General features: G+C 39.2%; 2 protein-coding genes across 3 annotated transcripts in view; one reads left to right on the forward strand and one right to left on the reverse strand.

Moving 5' to 3' along the window:
* The first annotated feature begins 432 nt into the window (after positions 1 to 432).
* Positions 433 to 6,663, forward strand: LOC110456048 (tektin-2-like). Its single transcript, XM_021506573.1, has 6 exons — positions 433 to 538; positions 1,759 to 2,180; positions 2,639 to 2,853; positions 3,308 to 3,530; positions 4,120 to 4,343; positions 4,981 to 6,663. Exons 2-6 carry the CDS (start codon positions 1,767 to 1,769, stop codon positions 5,171 to 5,173), a joined length of 1,269 nt encoding a protein of 422 aa, XP_021362248.1. The 5' UTR covers positions 433 to 538; positions 1,759 to 1,766; the 3' UTR covers positions 5,174 to 6,663.
* An 809-nt stretch (positions 6,664 to 7,472) lies between these two features.
* The window catches only part of LOC110456047 (nucleoprotein TPR-like), a 56,874-nt gene continuing 41,361 nt past the window's right edge, over positions 7,473 to 22,985 (reverse strand). For both annotated transcript variants that reach the window (XM_021506571.1, XM_021506572.1), the window contains 17 exons: positions 20,790 to 20,893; positions 20,069 to 20,298; positions 19,556 to 19,645; positions 18,918 to 19,062; positions 17,725 to 17,767; positions 16,378 to 16,515; positions 16,144 to 16,206; positions 15,575 to 15,787; positions 14,359 to 14,467; positions 13,845 to 14,020; positions 12,690 to 12,793; positions 12,238 to 12,329; positions 11,824 to 11,919; positions 10,990 to 11,062; positions 10,588 to 10,652; positions 9,435 to 9,560; positions 7,473 to 8,543 (listed from right to left, as the gene is read on the reverse strand). In XM_021506571.1, coding sequence (XP_021362246.1) covers positions 8,293 to 8,543; positions 9,435 to 9,560; positions 10,588 to 10,652; positions 10,990 to 11,062; positions 11,824 to 11,919; positions 12,238 to 12,329; positions 12,690 to 12,793; positions 13,845 to 14,020; positions 14,359 to 14,467; positions 15,575 to 15,787; positions 16,144 to 16,206; positions 16,378 to 16,515; positions 17,725 to 17,767; positions 18,918 to 19,062; positions 19,556 to 19,645; positions 20,069 to 20,298; positions 20,790 to 20,893 — 2,118 coding nt within the window. In that variant the 3' untranslated portion in view covers positions 7,473 to 8,292. The remainder of the gene's footprint in view (positions 8,544 to 9,434; positions 9,561 to 10,587; positions 10,653 to 10,989; positions 11,063 to 11,823; positions 11,920 to 12,237; positions 12,330 to 12,689; positions 12,794 to 13,844; positions 14,021 to 14,358; positions 14,468 to 15,574; positions 15,788 to 16,143; positions 16,207 to 16,377; positions 16,516 to 17,724; positions 17,768 to 18,917; positions 19,063 to 19,555; positions 19,646 to 20,068; positions 20,299 to 20,789; positions 20,894 to 22,985) is intronic.

A 22,985-nucleotide genomic window follows, 5' to 3' on the forward strand; every position in this document is an offset into this window, starting at 1 on the left:
TTTTTGTAACATGTTGTAGATATTTTATAATAAATAAAATATTTGTAGGGTTGATTAGCAATGTTTCTTTTCATTATTTTATTGTTGTTATAGTTTTGAACAATGCCACACGCTCAAAAAATGTAAAAGTGTTGAATTTGACAAAAAATCAATATTTCGGTATTTTTTACAAAAAAAATCCCCAGTTTATCGGAATGCTTAGATTTTCATAAAATCATCTCTACATAGTGACATAACCATTATGTGAAACTTTCATCGAATTCTGCTGGCTAATTACGAAAGGGTGGAGCCTCCTTAATTATTTCACGTTACTCGTTAGCGCTTTACCAATTTACATCCGGTTGAGTGGTCGTCATAGGTAACGATAAGGTGGATGTCATCCGGTCCTTCATTGGACAAGCTCGCGCCATTCAACCAATGAAATAGCTCGCTACATATACCATGTTTGTCTTGTTTAGATAGCAACCAACTGATGGTAACCCAAGTGAACGACCACAGGTAAAAAGGCAAAGCGAACATCAATAAAGCTTTGCTTAAGGTAAGTTTCTATTTTCCTATACGATTTTTTGTTGTAAATAAGAAACATGACTTGTCATTAAATGAAATAGCGGAGTATCTATCCATAATTTCGCGATGTGAAGCGACGATACTGTCCATTTTTTGGTAGACCTTGACTGTCTGCAACTTAGTCATGTGTTTACTTTTAAGCACCTTGTACACAGTGGTAACACTTTAACATATTACTGCCCGAAGTAACAAGATCCATTACCATAATGATGAACCGCCTTCCTATATATGTATACTTGGTCGTTAGCTAGGAAGTTATATATATCATATCATATCAAAGAATATTCGTGTATATTTTTTAATTGATTTTGTTTCAATTTTGTGAATTTCTGAGTACGGTAAAGTTATATGACAATCCATAAAAGAAAATTAAACGTTTATGTACGGCCGGTGCTATATGGTTCTAAGACTTTACATTGAAACATTTTTTTCCACACGTTTTTATGTTTCAACACCTTTTCTCAACATGTAATTGTGAAGTTTCTTATAACATTGATCTAGGATAATGTTATTCACTGGAAATTCGAATGTATTTACGAAAGGGACCCCAAATCGGAACACTTTTAATAGAAAAACATCAATATTTCCTATCTAGTTTCTGCAACACCAGTTTTGTTTACTATAATATGAAGTACACTGTAAGTGTAATAGGACAGGTGCCTTTAGCTTTGTTTTTATCTATTTCTTAGGCATCACAAGCACATGTTTCTATTGGTTCAACTCATCTTGTAAGGTACCCAACCCAAAATAGAACACCTCATAATTTAATTCAGTCTATGAAAAGAAAATTGACAGCATAAGCCATTTCAAATATTTTTCAAGAGAGTTCCGACACTTTCTGATAAATTTTAGTTATTAAATTTGAATAAAAAAATCTATGATTAGAAATGTGATAGGATATATCGATGTTGTTGCTCCATACCTTTTCCTGGAATCTTTTTTAATTCATTTTATTTCATTTTTCAATTGAGTTTATTAGCAAAATACAAGTAGTTAGGCAGACAAAACCTGCTCCAATTGCTCAAAACTATATGAATTTTGATTAAGACTACATAATACCATTCATTTTTATTGCTAAATAAATATGCTGCATCATCTATATTAAAAGTGTCCCATTTTGGATACCCTTCCATTTATGGATCTGAAGTCTGTCATTCAAACATTTATATAGTTTTTCTTCTTATTATTCAGGTCGAATCATGGCAACTCAACTAAGACCGATTGCCCGGCACCAGGTTCCAGACTGGTTTACAAATAGCCACACAATTTCCACAAATGCGGAAAGACAAAGAGATGCTTCTCACCAGGTTCGACAAGAAAGTCGGTTTTTACGAAATGAAACTGACAACCAAACAAAGTGGGATCAGCATGCAAACAACACCCGGTTAGGTGACCGTATCGATGATATCAGGAAATGGAAGGAGATTTTAGAAAGGACACTAGCTGAATTAGATAAAGAAATTGGAGATCTGTCAGATGCTAAAGAAATGACAGAGCATGCACTTGAAGCTAAGAACCTTCCCTCAGATGTAGCTATTGAATGTCTTACTCTCAGAGAGGGAAGACAGGGCATTGATGTTGTTCAAGACGAGGCTGAAAATCAACTCCATAAGGTGAGTCACGAACATAATTTGTAATGAGATCAATATATCACAAAAAAACACAACAGAAGATAAGAGGATTTGAAATATAATGAAATTATTTTTGGAATAGGTTACCTGATAATGTATTTAACTTCCTACCGTTCCCTCAATCAAAACAGTGTCCTATAGGGTATTAGGATTTTAGCTGCAAATTTATAAGTACCAACCATGCATATTGCCATGAATATATAGTCTTTGAGATTTTTTGCTGCAATAAATATGACTAAAGGTATTTCATTCACAAATTCATTTGTCTTCTAAATATTTATTTCAGTGTGGTATGATATACATATCCTTAAAAAAAATTTTTTTTTTTACTAAGATTGGTTGACAAAAAAATGTACTTGTTTTCACTGTAAAATTTTACATCCATGCATGAACTGTTGAAAAAAGGACACATTATTACAATAAATATTTTTGAATTTCAGGAAGTTGAAGTCATTGATGGTATCAAGAAGGCTCTCCAACAGAAAGTTGGTGAAGGGTTTGAACAACTATGTCTGCTCCAGGAAGCTAGACAACAGATTCAGGCAGATCTTCAGGACAAAAACCTCGCCCTTGGAATTGATGTTGATCAATACAACCTTACGGATAGGTCACCAAACATCAGCTTCAAACCTGATTCCCTCCGTGTGCCAAAGGGGTAAGATATTTCAGACAATTAGCACAGTTACTGAGATAGATGTTTTTCTCGGCAGTGTAATAGGACTTTCCTTTTGTACATACAAGTTACATAAGTGTAAAAGTTTATTAAAAAAAAGTTTTCCTGAAATTAGATGACGAGTTCATGTGTAAAGTCATTAATACCGATAGCTAGTCTGTATAAATCAATTCCCAATCTTCTGACCTACGATTCTCTACTGAAACAATAATTTAAACATTCAGTTTCCTAGCTAGTCTGTCTAGCAGTTTCTGTATATACATAAGTCGTTTGTTATTTTAAATACATTTTGTTTTGTATTGGGCTTTGTTTTTTCAAGCAAACACCCTTTTTGCATATAGTTAAACAGATATCAAGTTATCTGCTAAAGTGTTTTAGAGATGATCAGAAATATCAGAAATGAAAAATAAAATTTGTGTTTTTCACTTTTGACCAGGAGTACCACACCACAACAGTGGGAGGACTTTAGTCGCTACAACAAAGACCGCGCCGACGCCGAGATGAAGGCATCTACAAGACTAAGGGAGGCAATCCACCACACCCTGCAGCAGTGCGACAATGACCTTGAGGCCCAGAGACTCGCCACAGAGTATGCCTACAGGAAGCGTATCCACGAGTTTCAGAGGGCCAAGGATGAGCTGGAGTGGCAGAAGAAGAATGTAAGTTGATTAGACGTGCTTGTCCAGGGTACTGTGTGATTTATTGTGAAGTCAGGACAGGCATAGTTACTGGCTGCTAGGGACTAGATTTTTAAACTAAAGCTTATATCTCATAAAATAATATTTAAAGACCTCTTGCATAATCTGACCTTAGATGCATCATCCACATACAACCTACCCTCTTAACCACATAAAAAACAACCAATTTTGTGCATATAAATGTAATAATTAACGATAGCAATTCGCATTTCTCCTAAATAATACATATTTATTTTGACACCTTAAAAGATCATTTACTTTTGTTGTGACTGATATAACTGGTACTGAAGAAGATTTGTAAATGACTTTGCCAATTATCTAATCCATTTGTATACATATGTGTATAAGAAAATTTGTTGAAATGAACAATGACCAGAAAGAAGGTGGCATCATTAGGTCAGCCTCATATGTGTATACATGGAAAATGACACTAAATATTTGTGTGATAACAATTTACCCCTTGATTACTTTACCTTTCAAAATTTTTGAGTATCTCTTTAACTATTTGAAGTTCAATTTTGTAAAAGTTGATTGTTTTATCTGTTATTAGACTGAAGAGGAGATTGCCGAGCTCGAGAACGACATCCGTGGTATTGAGGAGAAGATCCGTGAGAAGAGGAACCCAATGAAGCTGGCTCAGACTCGTCTGGAAAACAGGACGTACCGCCCCAATGTTGAGCTGTGTCGCGATGCTCCTCAATACGGACTTACTGATGAGGTGAAACAGCTGGAAGCAACAAAACGTGCCCTGGAGGAGAAACTCAAACAGGCCAAGTAAGTACTGTTACACTATGTAGCTGTTGATTCTATATAAACATTACCAAAGTACATATATTTATTTATTGTTGCTGTCCATAGTTACCAAATAATTAAAATAATTTTCAAACTGTTTTATTTTGCTTTTATATCAAATACAACCAAAGGAAATAATGTACATACACAAATGTCAATACATTGATTTTTCAGAATATTTCATGTCTTACTATGGTAGTCAATGTGATTAGAAAAGTGCCGGTGTCGACCATTTATTATTTCTCTGGTATGATAGGCAACAGGCAAATTTATTTCCTATTATGAAGCTCGAAATATACATCTGATAAACCAGGAGGCTGCGGTGGCCAATTGGTTAAGGCGTCTGACATTCTGCTACCACTCTGCCCTCCACCACTGGGTCATCTGTTCGAGACCTACGTGGGGCAGTCGCCAGGTACTGGCCATAGGTCGGTGGTTTTTCTCTGGGAACTCAGAACCTGGCACGTCCTTAAATGACCATAGCTGTTAATAGGACTTAAAACACAAACAAATAAACGGTCAAACCAAACTGTTAAACCAATGACATAGAACTAGCAACACTAATATACAGATCTTGTGATAAACTGATCAATATACAAATTTCTAATTATTTTTACAGACACGCTCTTGATGGTCTAGAAAACAACCTACACAGAATTAATGATGACCTTGCTCAGAAGATCAACTCTTTGAACCTTGATAACAGATGTATGGACGTGCGCAAGAAGCTTATGACCCGCCCTCCAACCGCCCTCGAGAGGAATTTGACGCTGACTGGAATCCAGCGAGAGAGATCACAGGTCCTTGCATAAGAACTCAGTGCTCTATTTGAACTCATCAGTATTTGAACATTTCAAGAGGGGGAAATATTTTCGAAGATTTATACAAATTTGTTAACATTGTTATACATTTCTGGAAATGAAAACCAATGATGTCTTTCCTTAGGTTAAGCCTACTGTGATTTTATTTAAAGCTGAAGAATATACAAAAATCTAGCTGTTGCTACAAACACTTTGGAATTTTTATGATTTTTTTTTCTTTCTATATTTGATTTTAATTCTGCTGTATATTATTGTTTTTATCGGACGATGTATCATTTTTGGTATTCTGTGCCAGTTTTATCCTGTTTACATGGATAGAGGCAAACAACTTTGCCTTCGTGTCACACCTGTGCACCGAAATTCTGCTGTCAGATACAGTGGGTGTTGTCCTAGTTGTTCACCTGCTAGCTGTTGTGCTAAATGTTTTATTTGAAATACATATATTTAAATTACTTATACATCAATATTTCAGATTTATTTCATTTGTCGGATCATACACCAGTATAGATGTAATGCATATACCTTGTTCAGTGTATTCTCTGTACGGTATTATATGAATAAAATGAAACTGAAGTTGGAGTTCTGCTTGAGATATGATTTTTTTCCACTTTGTCGCACATCACGAAGTGTTAATTTCACAAATTAAATGTAATGGGTCTCATGTTCTGATGAGGCAAATAAGAAAAGAATGATCTATAATAATGATGTTAACCAGTACAAAAAAAAATATTAAAAAGAGAAATGCATTTTCAGTATAACACAAGTAATATATTGAATTAAAAATGTCAACCGATGCTCGAGTCCTTAGGTTTGGCTAAATTGTATGAATGTGTAATTGTTTCTGTGGATGCTTGTTGTATGTGTTAACTTACGAGAGTTGGGCGAGGAACACATTTGTTTTGTCCTGTTTTTCGTGATCATGCCAGCCCGATCTGCCAGGCTAATGTAACTGTTGCTACAATGTATCTCACGTTTGTGATCAATCTCACGGTCAATGTTACCATGCACTAGACTATTTATCTGCACCAATCCACACCTATACCAAGCTTTTGTATTGTATCATACCTTGCACTAAAATTCATATTCATTTCAGTCTCATTCAATGTTTGAACGAATACTTTTTCTAAAACATAAAAAAAAGGAAGAGGAAAACATTTTTTGCTTTAAGGAAAAACGTTACTTGACTTTTCAATTTTTCTTCACATGTCAGTAAAAAAAATGCTTGTAAATCTATAGATCATTGACACGTTTAACAGCAAGCTATTGTCAGCAATACACTAAGTGCATTCTGCATAATACATTGGTATTCTAAGTTCTCCAAATTCTGCAATATTTAGGGTGTTATGGTTGAGGAGGTAGGGGTAGTATTGTTGGGATAATTCACCATTTACTGTATATTAAAGTTGTTAGTTTTTTATATATATCATCAATAAGACAATTCTGTTGACTTGGTTGCTTATCAATAAATATATGTGTGATTCTGTCAAATGTTGTTAGAAATTGTGATTTTTGTTGGAAAACAGGATTTTTGTTTAACAGTAAATTTACTAACATTGTTGCACAATGCATAAATATTAACAGTACCGGTACTTAATTTTCTTCGGGTGCAAAAACAGACTGTATGCTATAGTTCTGCTTCTCATATAAATTACTTCTAGTTCATGTGTGGCAGATTTTAATTGTAAATAGGATAAGTCCCCTTCTAGCTTGGTACTAGAGGGAATTTCCCTTTAGCGCAGTGGTAGAGCGTCCCGATGTCTGGGGTCACAGGTTCGATCCCCGGTGTAAGCACACTACTCTCTTAACTGTTACAAATGGTGTCAATGGCCCTCCCTGTGGTGACTGGGAGTTTGAACCCAGGTTGTTGTGGTACTTGCAGGCAAACACATTTAAAAAGGGGGGAGTAGTGTGGCAGATTTTAATTATACATAGGATTAAGGTCGCACTAGAGGATATTTCACTTTAGCTCAGTGGTAGAGCGTCCCAATAGGAAGTCTGAGGTCGCAACCGTAATCATATGTACAATTAAAATCTGCCACAGTATAGATATTTCATTTTACTTCCTGAAAAAAATATTTTAATAAACGAAAGATGAAATAAATCTTGAGGCATACTTAATGTCATTACATAGATGTCTTATGATCTTTGCTCATCAAAGTAAAGTTGATTTGAGCAGTAAATCAATGTAGATATCCAACTCCAGCTAATTTGCCCCGACACTGATCTATCAACCATGACACTCCTGCACTGACCTGCCATAAAAGTTCAAAAAAGAAAAACCTAACCAATATATTTTGGTATTTTTATTCATATTTTGATGATAGTTTTCATGAAAAATGATAGCATGATTTGTACACATCCATAACCTCAACTGACCTTACCAACCAAACTCACCTCATCCCTCACAATGTACGTGTAAAATGGAAACAAGTTCATTACACTCTGAATGACCTTATCAAAACAAAATTATGAATATCCCCATAACACGAGTTTTCTACATGTCCTCTTTGTTTTCCAGTAGTAAAGATGGAAATACGGTTCACTTCCAAAAGTGCCAACAAATACAGAAAACGATTCAATATCTCTTCAAACTCGTGATTTCCGACAATGAACAACATCACTGGACAAAACACTTCTAAATTATCCACTTATTACCAATGAATTTACAACAGTAATAAAGTAATTAAAAAGAAAGCAATTTATCCTCGATAGAGAGAATTGTAGCACTACTATTAACGCGTTTTCAATAATTTAGTGCAAAATCATTATTATACCAAACACAACAGTTCAGCATCCATTTAAAAGCACTACTGTAAGTTGACGTACTGTTACAACAAATTAATTCCGATGTCGGGGTATATTTTCGAGTTGCATCAAGCCTATTTAACGTGTATATTGTTCACTTAAACGTGCCACCAGATTACATAAACACACTTCACCTAGAAGTCCTGTCACAAGTCTTCATTCACATCGTTCATTCACAATACCCAATCATCATATCAAAAACTGTTGTTTTTTTTACATCAGAAGTTTGTGGGTTTACACATTCTCATCCTGATCCATGAAAGTCATGTCTGCTTGCATTAAGTCCCTTTGTGTAAGCCGACACTTCAGTACATCGGAGGCCTATAGCTGCCTCCCCTGCCACCCCTCATGATGCGCGTGCCACGTGGTGTTGGTGCCCGAGGCCTGTTGTAACCTCTGTGTCCGCGGGGATGCTGCATAATTCCCCTCGTCTGTCCTGCCCCCCGTACACTGCCCCGCCCCCTAAGGTGCTGTACTGGCTGGGAGAGGGACACTGTGGTCTGGATCGGCATTCCCGTCTGCTCCCATATAATCGGCTGAATCTTTTTCGCTTTCCCTGTTACAAACAAAATTTTGCAAGTCAACGCCATCATAGAACTCCACAGTTTTCTCCAAAACCACTTTTCATACTTCCAATGAAAATTCACATTTAATAATTTGATTTAGTACTACATTTCGTACTTTTTTAAGACTGAATGAGGCTGGCTAACATTAAAATGTTCACTTAGTTTGAGATCGACACATACAAGCTCAACTCCTGAAATTGTCATACATACATTTTTTTACTGAAGGAGTAACAGTATCTTTTTTAAACAAAGTCAAAACCCATGATTTTTCAATCATAAGAAACACCTATAACCCTATTAAATGTTTCCTTATAATATCTATATTTTATTTCAATCTTCGTTGGATTTATCTAGACATGAATGTTACTTTTAAAACTTGTTAAAAAAATAACCAACCACCTTTCCCTTTAACCCAAGAAGTATTCAAATGACGTATCTATCTTTGAACTTGACTTGGTAAACAGGGACCAAAACTTGGCCACAGCTCATTCAGAACAAGAACACACTGTTCCCCATGAATTTTGGGTTATATTTTATTTTTCAAAATTCTGCACCCATAGGAACCTAGTTAATAGGACAGTCCTTGAAAAATGGGGCACAACTAATTTGGGAGTAAAAACAAATACTCAGTTGTAGGTTTTGGAGAACATTGAAGGACATTAACTTAATTGGGACACCTGTTGTTGTGTGGAAAGCCTTAAACAGCACAGCATTAAATTGAGGTATATTTCAGATTGAGGTTGATGGTACTAATAAAGCCTGTGAGCTACAATTGATCTCCACAGAATTGTAACTTCAGCAACTGACTTTCATGGATGACTGCTTATGATCATGAGACCTTTAAGCGTGAATCTGCTTGAACATTCTTCATGTTCACATACCTGCATCAGATTTGTCTGCAGCTTGTCCGAAGGAGGATGACAGTGGGTCACTGCCCGCAGCTGAAGATCCAGCTGTCCCAGACTCGCCCTCCTGTCCCCCGCTTGCCTCCGATTGCTCTGGTTTACCTAAAGAACAAGGGGAACAATCAGAGATTTTATAGAACAAGATTTTACACTGCCAGCGAATAACATTATCTGAGGTTAACAAAATGATGGTTTAGTTAGTTTCAATTCAGGATATGTTCTAGGATTTAACTTGAAGATCACATTAGTAACTGAAAGATCATTTACATGCACCTACAACATCGTTGGTTAATNCGGACGACGGACGACGACGGACGAAAAGCGATTGGAATAGGTCACTTGAGCAAAGCTCAGGTGACCTAAAAAAATATCTTATTAACTCTACAAATTTGAATTGGAACAATGGCTATTAAAGAATACACAGAGGAGAGCAGTGAGGCCATTTTTCGTGACCCTCATTAGTCACAATTATTTTTTCCTGTGTGCAATATACAAATGTAAAGAATTATTTTAATCCCCGCAATCCATATATTATAAGTACCTCTCTGCCATCCCCGCCCAGACCTTACTAAATAACATGTACTGTATAGTAAATCAGCTTTTGGAAATTTTATCCAGGCACTACTTCAGTTAAGTGATAATAACTAATCCATCAGTTTGATATCCTACTACTCACAGACACAAAGCTGTAGACACAAAATAACTGTGGCAGTTTTAATTGTACATAGGATAACAGTCGCCTTCCAGCTTCAAGCTAGAGGGAATTTCCCTTAAGCTCAGTGGGAGAGTGTCTGACTAGGAGTCTGAGATCGTGGGTTCGATCCCCGGTGGAATCACACAACTCTCTTTCCTGTAACAAACGGTGTCCGTGGCCCTCCCTGTAGTGACAGGGAGTTAGAACCTGGGCTGTGGTGTTCCAGGGCCAACACATTTAAAACAGGGAGAGTAGTGAGGCTGACTTTACTTGTACATAAACTTGTACATAAGATTATGGTCGCCTTTTGGCTTCGTGCTAGCCTAGATGGAATTTCCCTTTAGCTAAGTGGTAGAGTGTCCGCTAGGAAGTCTGGGATCTTGGGCTCGATCTGGAATTACACTACTCTCCTACCTGTTACATAACTAATGTTACCTGTTGATGTTGAAGGATCGTGGCCACTTTCTCCTACTGTGTCAGTTGTAAGGTTCTCCGGGCCACTGCAAAAATAACGAAGTAGTAATAACCACCCCAATGTTTAGGTTTGTGAGATCACTGGGTTAGAGATTATCTCACAGATCTACTGATTGAGACGGGACGGACATGGACAACACTATATGCCCCCCCCCCCCATTTTATTGCTGGGTATAAAAACAGCTTACATTCCAATTAACACGCTTAAGTTGGAAGGTAAACAAATCATGAATTTAAGCGTGCTGCACACAATTTAATCCTTACAAAAAAATTCTGATTGAGACAATTAGCCCTGCCAAATTAAACAGCTATACAGTATATTAGTACTGTTCTTGTAGCAGGTCCTTAGCTACATATACATACCTGTCTGTTGTAAGGGAGTCGTCAACAACACTGACTGACGGAACAGGATCAAACGACTCTCCAGAAGTTGTCGCTAAAAATTAAAGAGTGACTTCTTTTTAACTTAATTTTAGTTAAATCAATGCTGATCATAAAATTCCTGAATTATTACAGTTAGTCTTATTAAAGAGACAGTTTTTAATCAAACATCATATTTTATTCATTTCTACATTACACTGTCAACAATTTTAATGGAAGCAAAATATATAAGGCAAGATAAAAGGTTAGAAATTTTACACATATCCAGTTCATCCTACAGTTTTAGTTTGACACCTATAAGTCAAGCAAGAGTTTTATCAAACAGAGAAAAGATCCCAACTTTTGTTTTTTTTCAAACCTGAATTGGGGAATAAAAAAAGTTATCACCCCGACTGTACATGTGTAGAAAGAGATATGTTAAACTGAAAGTAAAATTGTTAAGGTCCAGAATAAGACTGCCAAGTTCTGAACATCAGAAATATTCTCTTAGAGAGTTAATAGCTCTCCTTAACCCTTTCACCACTGTAGACCAAAATGGACTCATCCAGATCAACGCATGGTAGAGTCTACTAAAGTTACATAGGGGTGAAAGGGTTAACATCACACAGTGTGACTGTGTTTTTTTTTAAATTATTTGTTTTAGTTGTTTTTTTATAATTATTATTGAAACTGATTACCCCAATTTATTCACTACATGTAGGCTAAACAGGCTTTAATACAAAGAGGATTTCAGGCAATATTAGCAGAAATCAGCACTGATGGTGACACCATTTACATTATCAAAGTGGGAACAAATTGTGAGTGAGTTGTGTCTACCTGTAGGAGCCTGGTGAACAGGATTGGTGGGTACACTGTGTCCCTGTTCTTCCTCTAACTGGGACAAATCCATCTGAGTATCATCCATTCCTAGGGCTGAAATAAATAAACACTCACCTTGTAGTGAACAATCCTGAGATAAAATTGATAATGTTGAGACTTTCATTCCATCTCTTGAGAATATTTTTTTACTTTAAAACTGTATTAGAAAACCAGTTTTTATCGTCATGTTGGATACAGGACAATTCTACAGGATAACAAGATAATGTATTACCCAAATTTTATGATTGTAGCCATATGTTGGTCAGGGGTATTCGTTAATTCTCTGAAAAAAGTGCCTCCCCCTCTGTTACGGTTAATTCTGAAACAACCCTCAAGTATATTTGTACTACTAGTACGAGTGTGTTTGTGTACCTTCCTGGGACTCGAGTTGGCCGAGGTCGTGGTGGGCGATGGCCTCTGTGTGACTGGTGAAGGTGAACCTCTGGTGGGGGATCTGGGGAGAACTGTAACACAACAACACGACACTGAAGAGAAGTGGACAATTTAAAGGGTCAGACCGAAATTCAAACCAGGGACCACAAACTCTAGATAGAGCATCTACCTAACTACACTTCCTGCTCTGTTGTCACTTTTCTGCCGTTGCAAAATAAATTGTATACTTTTTTGGGTAGATCATGATAAGTATAATCAATATAATAATTTTCACGAAAAACACAGAAATATCAGAAGAAATTTTTGATTTTGCTATTAACAAACTAAATTTTACTTCTGGGTTCAACTAGAATGGCATATAATAGTTCAAAAGCTAAAAGCCACATGGTTAAAATGAAAGCAATGCAGCAGCTTGTCCAGATTTGCCATACCTGACAGCCTCTGCAAATCCTCCATCACCTCTGTTGGGGACAAACAGTGTTGGAGTACTGGGCACGATACAGTCCTCTCCATCCTCAAACCCTCCGGCTTGTCCCTGCAAAAATAGCACACAACTCTCCACATCACCTCAAATACACAGTAAATCAACCTTCATCACAGCTTAATAATTCTTTTCCGTGAATGTTATTCTGGAATTCTTCAGAAACCAAACTGCAACGATATCCTCTAATAATTATTGTAAAATCTAAGCCTCGTGTTTGTCAACTTAAGAATCTCCCCCCCCTCGGGTTGAGATCCCCCTATCTCACCCCCAAGGGGGTGAAAGATTTTATTAATCTCACACCTCACTCACCCCCAGTACAAATGCTGTCAGATGTTCCTCAGTCAACCATAGACTGGACTGATATAGGTTATTATACATCTCACACCTCACTCACCCCCAGTACCTCACTCAACCCCCAGTACCTCACTCAATCCCAGTACCCTCACTCACCCCCAGTACAAATGCTGTCAGATGGTCCTCAGTCAACCATAGACTGGACTGATATAGGTTATAACACATCTCACACCTCACTCACCCCCAGTACAAATGCTGTCAGATGGTCCTCAGTCAACCATAGACTGGACTGATATAGGTTATTAAACATCTCACACCTCACTCACCCCCAGTACCTCACTCACCCCCAGTACCCTCACTCACCCCCAGTACCTCACTCCCCCCCAGTACCTCACTCACCCCCCAGTACCTCACTCCCCCCCCAGTACCTCACTCACCCCCAGTACAAATGCTGTCAGATGTTCCTCAGTCAACCATATACTGGACTGATATAGGTTATTACACATCTCACACCTCACTCACCCCCCAGTACCTCACCCACCCCCAGTACAAATGCTGTCAGATGTTCCTCAGTCAACCATAGACTGGACTGATATAGGTTATTATACATCTCACACCTCACTCACCCCCAGTACCTCACTCAACCCCAGTACCCTCACTCACCCCCAGTACCTCACTCACCCCCAGTACCCTCACTCACCCCCAGTACCTCACTCACCCCCAGTACCTCACTCACCCCCAGTACCTCACTCACCCCAAGTACCTCACTCACCCCCAGAACCTCACCCACCCCCAGTACCTCACTCACCCCCAGTACAAATGGTGCAAGCTGTGTACGCGTGACAGACATCTGGCGCTCCATGGCATGGAACGGTAGCTGTGAGCGCTGGCTAACTGGCGTCTGTACAGAGGGCGCTACCACTTGTGGCACAGGCTGCACCTCCGGCTCCTGTGGCTCCATCTGGTTGTCATTATCCTCGTCATCTTGAAGTTTGAAGTTAAAAACAGTTTTTTAAGCATCTAGTTAAATAATTGGCTTCACAAAGGAAATAAAATAGATAACAGAAAGAGGTGTTTGTATGAATCAATAAAATGAAAACATAATGGTTTCATTTATCAACACTGCAAGAGGCTTACATACATTGTATTAAACTGTACATGTGATGACCTACAATGTATCAACCCCCTATATATGATAACCTACCATGGTTACTAGATCTTAAACCCAATGTGACAATGCCATTGTCTTCCTCCAGCCCAGCCTCCTGTGTTGACCTATGACCTCTGTAATGACCTATTACCTTGTGATATGACCTACTGACCTACAATGACCACTTCATCGTCTCCCTCATCTCCAGGGCTGTGCATTTCCCCAGGCTGTGTGTCTGTCTGGTACTCATCTTCCCCCTCTTCAGCGTGTCCCTCTGGTAACTAGACAAAAATAATCACAGCTAATTAATAGATGCATTAAAAACATTATTAGACAAAATAAATACAGGTCATCAAAAAAAATATTAACAGATATTTGGAAAAAGGAGGCAAAGCTAATTGAACAAAAAACACCAGCTAATTAGACATAACAAACAGTAGAGTTGCCAATAATGTCTTTTATCGGTGCTACATTTGTTAAACATATTTTGAAAATACCTATACTGCAAAAACATCCATTTCAGATACTTGTGTTAATTTACCAAGGAATAACAATAAAATATTCCAAGATTTGAGTCAAAACCATCTGTGATATGAAATTGGGAGAATTGACCTTCTAAATAGCAAATGATATTGTACAACAGATTTTTAGGTGAGTGTACTTCTTAAACACTCTGTCTACACATACACCCGACACACTGTCTACACATACACACGACACCTTCTCTACACATTCACACAACACACTGTCTACACATACACACGACACCTTGTCTACACATACAAACGACACCTTGTCTACACATACACACAACACACTGCTTACACATACACACAACACACTGTCTACACATACACAGGACACCTTGTCTACACATACACACGACACCTTGTGTACACATACACACAACACACTATCTACACAAACAAACGACACCTTGTCTACACATACACACAACACACTGCTTACACATACACACAACACACTGTCTACACATACACATGACACCTTGTCTACACATTCACACAACCCATGGTCTACACATACACACAACACCTTGTCTACACAAACAAACGACACCTTGTCTACACATACACATGACACACTGTCTACACATACACACGACACCTTGTCTACATATACACACAACACATTGTCTACACATACACACAACCCACTGTCTACACATAAACACAACACACTGTCTACACATACACAGGACACCTTGTCTACACAAACAAACGACACCTTGTCTACATATACACACAACACACTGTCTACACAAACAAACGACACCTTGTCTACACATACACACAACACACTGTCTAAACATACACACAACACATTGTCTACACATACACACAACAACACATTGTACATATACGCACCTCCTCATAGTCATCATCTTGTATTGGTTCATCATCGTCTTCTTCCTCGTCCTCATCGTAATCACCCATTTCTTCATTATATCCTTCATTATCATCATCATCATCGTAATCTTCCGCATCCTCATCATCTTCCTCATCGCTCTCCACAACGATGACTGCATCATCATCATCATCATCTGCCTCCTCCACTTCAGTCTCCTCTTCTATCATTTCCTGTGTCATTTCAAAGAAAAATGAGAGTACAACATGAGAGTACAACAGGTGATGAATTGTCTGTTGGTGAATTATTTAGGGAGAATTCTTGTAAAACTTTTTCTACTTACACATCCCGCCAATTTGTTACGTTATGATTCATTCTTACTTTACATATGAAATCCACTTGACCTTTAATTTTGATTTTGTACTTTATAACAAATCATGTCTTTATACGTTATTTTTCTTCTATCTTTCGAGACAAATTGTCAAATACAAAAATATATATATATATATTCCCCCCCGCCTTGTCCTTGTCTACTATCAACAGAAATCAGATTGTTATCAGATACTCTTCCTTAATACTGGGCACATACCTGAGTATCAAAGCACACGGTGGCCTGACTTTCGTAGGCCTGGTCCAGTGACGACTCAAAAATCTATAAATGAAGGAGACAGAGGTGAAACTTGACATGACGACAATAGGTATGATTTAAATTGTAGGTTGTGAATTCTGAATTTTAAGAAGCAATATTATTGAGTTCCTATTGTGTAGAACTGTCAAGAAATTTGTAGGGAATAGTAAGTGAATATGTCCCCGGGTGTCTTACCTGTGTGGGTAAACTGTCTGACGGAACCTCTGACCCCGTAACCTCGGTATCCTGGGTAGCCGTGCCTCCCTGTTCGGGAATGGGCGTTGTGTTGGCATGCTCATCAGTAACAGTGATAGATGGGAGTGCCTGCTGGTCCTGTAACAGGAGGAGACAACTCTTGATGATTTATATAGTAATCTAAACATGACAACTGACCTCTAGAAGCCTAAATCAGTCAGCAATAGTAGACACATACCAATATTTAGTAGCAATTTTTTATAAGGGCTGTATCAGAAATAACCATGGGTGGGAGGCACTTTATAGGAGACCCCACCACCAATTAAATATTAAACCCCACCGCCAATAAAATATTTAACCCCGCCACCAATTAAATATTAAACCCCATCACCATTTAAATATTAATCCCCACCGCCAATTAAATATTAAACCCCACCGCCAATTAAATATTAAACCCTGCGACCAATTAAATATTAAACCCCACCTTCAATTAAATATTAAACCCAATCACCATTTAAATATTAAAGTAATTTAATATTTGAAATGGTTGGCAGATCTAATTAAACCCACCACCTATAATATATAAACTCAGGTGCCTCCCAGCTCCCCTAGATAAGTAATGATGGAATATTCACAATATATATTGAGAGTACATTGACACACATTCAACCATCAAAGTTAAAACTCAACAGTAAATGTTATTAATATTGTCAACCTCTACTTAACATATTTTTCATGTTTGCTTCTCTTCACACTGTGTTCTACTGTTACCGACTCACTCCCACATCAACCGTGACAACGTCATGTTTGACACATCATTGATACTCGAGGGGTTACGCTCACTTTCGCTCTCCAACTCTGGGAATAAGTCATACCAAAATTGAAGGCTCACGGCTAGCTACTTGATCGGTCTTGGGTAAAAAAAGCTCTGACCAATCACTAGGCTGATCCCTGTTCTTTGAAGATTAGAGAGGAGCGACACACAACTTTAAAGCCAGTCAATTTTACATTTAAGCAACCGACAGATTCTTTTTCATGTACATCAAAGGATCAAACTAGTCTCCTCGTCTCATCCACAGGGTGACGCCCACCAAGCCTTCATTTTTGTTATGACATATTCCCGGGGTGCAGAGAGCGAAAGTGAGCGTAACCCCTCGAGTATTGAGGATGTGTTGGACAGGAAGTATTACTTACAATGGCTATGCATTCAACAACATAACACTGACTAACACCATACTTCACATAATGATACTTTACTCACTTACTTACCAGAATAATGTTCTACATCAAGAGACTTAGTTTACCTTTATATAAGAGATACAAATATCAATAACTCGTCATACTTACAGGAGATACTCTCGTTCTTTTGGCGTCCGTCTCCTCCTCATGTCTGCCAAAAAAGAAGAAATAATCAAAAATTATTAACTAAATAAAAGAATAAGATTTCCAGGACATTCTCGATACAATTATTTCACCAAATAGCATACCTATATATACATGGTAGACATTTGGTTTAAACAATATTTTATTTCATTCATCATATATAATAACTACACAGGTAAATAGGAATAGAATCTGGCAACAAGATTGTAAATCTTATATATATAAAGCCATCTCCCTTGAAATGCAATTGCATAAAAGAAGTTCTTCAACATGTAGTTAATTAATACACATAAATTGTTTAAACCAACAGTTTGAGAAGCACGTGCGGTTTATAGCCGACCAATGAGATTGTTTCGAAAGCGTAAGGCGTGATGGGGTTAGTTTGTTAGGCATTCTAGCTTTTGGTCAGCTCAGGAACGGACCGTTTGAATTCAGCATAATTCATTGTAATATAAGGGAAATAATAGCTTGTAACTCTTGAATGTATGAAGATCGTGTTCATACTCCATGTTTAGAAATACCAGCAAGGTAAACCTGAAGCATTGGGCTGGTACACCTCCTGTAACCCTAAAATGGGTTTTCAGGTTGGGTGGCAGGCTTGGTTTATTTAGATAAACATGGTCTGAGAGGGGGAGATGTCGAGTGTGGGTTACACGTATGATGTATATATGTGCATAAAACAACGATTTGAAATAAACGCCGACTCATTCGTTCCTAAAGGCCGAGCAGCTAATTGCATATAAGGAGTTGTTTTTTTTTTATACGGAGTAGTAAGTATATAGAGGACTTTAACCTTTCAGGGTTCAAATTAATATGTGAAGTTCCTATGGTGTTCATTCTAGCTTGGTCGATATTTAATCTAAGCAGTTTCTTTCAACATGCTACTAAGTCAAAATGTTATAACACTGATATTTGTTTGCTATGGCCGAGTTAGACGATTGACCATTTATTTCAGACATATAAGAGAGTCAGTAATTCAGAGTCATCTATATGTGCGGCATTTCTGTCGCATAGACATTGGAAATTGGGGGCCAAATGTACATTTCTACAGGAATCCCAGAAGGGCACCTCCAAATATAATCACTGTACACCTGATCCTATATTGGAGATTATTTTAGGAGGCAGATAGAGTAGGTTTGACTGTTTCCAAATCTCACCCTTCCATGTCGTCACGTGAACGTTTCAGTTGAGTGCCTGTTGCTTGGGAGTCGCAGGCTGCTGAAGAAGATGGCTGTGGATCTACGGCAGCCATCTCTGTGTGACTACTCACTACCTCTGTCTCCGTGACAACCACTGTTGGTTCTGTAAAAAAAAAGAAAATTATTCATACAGGATTGCTTAGAGTAATTGTGTTGTTTGATTTTGTCAAGACAACTAAGTAACTGTTAACCAATAAAAACGTTAAAGTGTTGACTTGACTAGACCCAGTGATGCTGATCTCAACTTAGGGACACTCGGATGTGCTTAAAGAGACCTTCCCTTACCGGAGCAGTGTCTTTTTTGTTTATCTTTTTCCAAACAGTTTTATTGCTTGGACCTGATTTGTTCATTTAAGAAGTACAACTCACCCAGTGATTTGGTGCCATTTTATGGTGAGCCTTGATTAGATAGAGCCAGGATCATAAACTATATTTTACGAATGCAATTTTTTTTTAAAGATCTTATTTGAATTTAGAAATTGAACATTGGCGTGAAGGGTTTAGCCCACTGAAATAGAAGAAACGGAATATATCCTATCATGTAATACAGCTTTCTAATCAAAGCTCTCTACAACCTTAGAGAGATAGATGCTTACCTGTGCCAGATTCCACCTGGGGAGTGACCCTTTGAACATGCTGGGTGGGGCGGGCCAGGGCAGGAGACAGCTGGGACACTTGGGAGCTCTCTGTAGGAGCACAAACACACAAGAGTATTGTATGATCAGTCAGTATCAGTTAAGAGTATTGTATGATCAGTCAGTAGCAGTTAAGAGTATTGCATGATCAGTTAGTATCAGTTAAGACAATTCTGATAGTGATCAGAACATAATCATATAGAGTAGTAATAGGATTGCTGACATTTAGAGTAGCTGTTGTAATGAAATCATGCATATCTATGGATGGACAATCACTATTATAGGTATAGCCTAGGCTTGACATGGAGCATTGCGGTTGGGGCAGGTGCAACCCCATGTCAGACAAGTTAAATGTCTCCATCAAATTTCAAAAAGATTAGTCATTTGGATTCGAGGTTATCTCTGAAAACAAAAGTTTAGACGGACGGACAGACTTAACCACAAAGAAAGGTCAAAGAAAAATTCCCAACCTACCCTGGTTGTCCTGAACAGATACTGTGGTTGGCATGACAGTAGCCGTCGGTGTGGGGCCACTACTGGGTGCCACTGTTGTTGGGGCAATGGCCATCGGTCGAATACTGGCGGTGGCTTTAGTGGCAGCAGACTGTGGCTGAATCTGAGCAGGCTGGGTCCGCGGTGTTACAGGTACCGGGGACGCCATCGGCCGGATGTTGGCCGTCTTTGGAGCCTCAGAGGTAGGCGCACTTCAGAGAAAAAAGTCAACATTCATATGAATTCAGCTGTTGTCTTATGTCATCTTTTTACTTTACCTTTTAAAATTCATTCATTGTAATCATATAACTTTTAAGATTCATCTGAGCTGTATTAATCGAAGCACAGCCAAATCAACTTGTCCATTGAATGTCATCTTGTGCATTTTTGGCACCTACCTGTAATTGATCATACACTTTACTGGTCATTTGTTTGATGAAGGTGACAGAGTACATATCAAACTATCATCAAAACATCAACCATAAACATTTCACAGGTTGTGCTGTAGGAACTTGAATTTAATATATATAAATATATATACCAACCCGAAGAAAATATTTCGAAACTTCAAAATTTGATCAATAGATTTAAACTGAAAATGTGGTAACAATTGATCCAAAAATCTTGAAATCAAGTAGGATTGAGCAAGGTAAATGAACTGATTAAACAAAAGCTACTGACCGACATGACCACAATAACTTACCTGACACGCTCCACCGTGACAGTGGCAGAGGGTCGAGCCACCTGTGGTTGTGGCGGAACTGACTTGGTCTGCTGGGACTCGATCTGCTTCTGTAACTGTTGTATCTGTTAAACAATATAAAATAAATTCATAAATTCTAAAGAAACTTGAGAATATTTTTTTGTTGAATTGCCATCTCTATTTAATTGAAACTGACTTTCACATTTCAGCTGGTTTGTATACAATAACATAGCAAGTCTGCAACTCCAGCAGATTCTATTTAGAAATCTCCAAAGAAATAAAGAGAAAAGGCATCAAAATTTCATAATAGCACTCTGCAGGGTACTAAATTTCAATTCAATAGTATTTCAATGCTTCTTTTTCTGCTATTGACTATCTCGTTTTGTTTTTCAAGCCAATATACCAACTCCTTTCATAATGACAACACTTTCACGAGAAAGCACCCAGGGGTGGCATATCCCCAGGGAAAAGTCACATTTGTTCTGAAGTTATCATCTGGAAAAGTGTAACCAACCAGGATTCTATTTTTTAGCAACACTGACCTTGCAATTGACTTCTACTGGACCATGCCCAAAATCGATAAGGATCTTTGCATCCACTAGAGCAACGTTAACACAGACACTAAGTTTGAAGATTTTATGATCATTTGTTCTCAAATTATCATCCGAAAAGTGCGATGGACAGCCACCATGCCTGACCAGTCTATTTGTTCAGTGGGAGAGGGGGACTAACCTTGGTCTGTAGCTCGGTGGCGATGGACAGCCCCCCTGCCTGACCAGTCTATTTGGTCAGTGGGAGTGGGGGACTAACCTCTGTAGTTCGGTGGCGATGGACAGCCACCATGCCTGACCAGTCTATTTGTTCAGTGGGAGTGGGGGACTGACCTTGGTCTGTAGCTCGGTGGCGATGGACACCCCCCCTGCCTGACCAGTCTATTTGGTCAGTGGGAGTGGGGGGCTAACCTTGGTCTGTAGCTCGGTGGCGATGGCCCCCCTGCCTGACCAGTCTATTTGTTCAGTGGGGGTGGGGGACTAACCTTGGTCTGTAGGTCGGTGGCGATGGACAGCCCCCCTGCCTGACCAGTCTATTTGGTCAGTGGGAGTGGGGGGCTAACCTTGTTCTGTAGCACGGTGGCGATGGACAGCCACCATGCCTGACCAGTATATTTGTTCAGAGGGAGAGGGGGACTAACCTTGGTCTGTAGTTAGGTGGCGATGGACAGCCACCATGCCTGACCAGTATATTTGTTCAGAGGGAGAGGGGGACTAACCTTGGTCTGTAGTTAGGTGGCGATGGACAGCCACCATGCCTGACCAGTCTATTTGTTCAGTGGGAGTGGGGGACTGACCTTGGTCTGTAGCTCGGTGGCGATGGACAGTCACCCTGCCTGACCAGTCTATTTGGTCAGTGGGAGTGGGGGACTAAACTTGGTCTGTAGCTCGGTGGCGATGGACAGCCCCCCTGCCTGACCAGTGTATTTGGTCAGTGGGAGTGGGGGACTAACCTCTGTAGTTGGGTGGCGATGGACAGCCACCATGCCTGACCAGTATATTTGTTCAGAGGGAGAGGGGGACTAACCTTGGTCTGTAGTTAGGTGGCGATGGACAGCCACCATGCCTGACCAGTATATTTGTTCAGTGGGAGTGGGGGACTAACATTGGTCTGTAGTTCGGTGGCGATGGACAGCCACCATGCCTGACCAGTATATTTGTTCAGTGGGAGGGGGGGACTAACATTGGTCTGTAGTTCGGTGGCGATGGACAGCCGCCCTGCCTGACCAGTCTATTTGGTCAGTGGGGGACTAACCTTGGTCTGTAGCTCGGGGGCGATGGACAGCCACCCTGCCTGACCAGTCTGTTTGGTCAGTGGGAGTGGGGGACTAACCTCTGTAGTTCGGTGGCGGTGGACAGCCACCCTGCCTGACCAGTCTATTTGTTCAGTGGGAGTGGGGGCCTAACCTTGGTCTGTAGCTCGGTGGCGATGGACACCCTGCCTGACCAGTCTATTTGGTCAGTGGGGGACTAACCTTGGTCTGTAGCTCGGTGGCGATGGACAGCCACCCTGCCTGACCAGTGTATTTGGTCAGGGGGAGTGGGGGACTAACCTTGGTCTGTAGTTCGCTGGCGATGGACAGCCAAGCCACCTGACCAGTCTATTTGGTCAGTGGGAGTTGGGGACTAACCTTGGTCTGTAGCT

This window comes from Mizuhopecten yessoensis, unplaced genomic scaffold (assembly GCF_002113885.1).
Source record: "Mizuhopecten yessoensis strain PY_sf001 unplaced genomic scaffold, ASM211388v2 scaffold8479, whole genome shotgun sequence".
In the NCBI taxonomy this organism is placed as follows: Eukaryota; Metazoa; Mollusca; class Bivalvia; order Pectinida; family Pectinidae; genus Mizuhopecten; species Mizuhopecten yessoensis.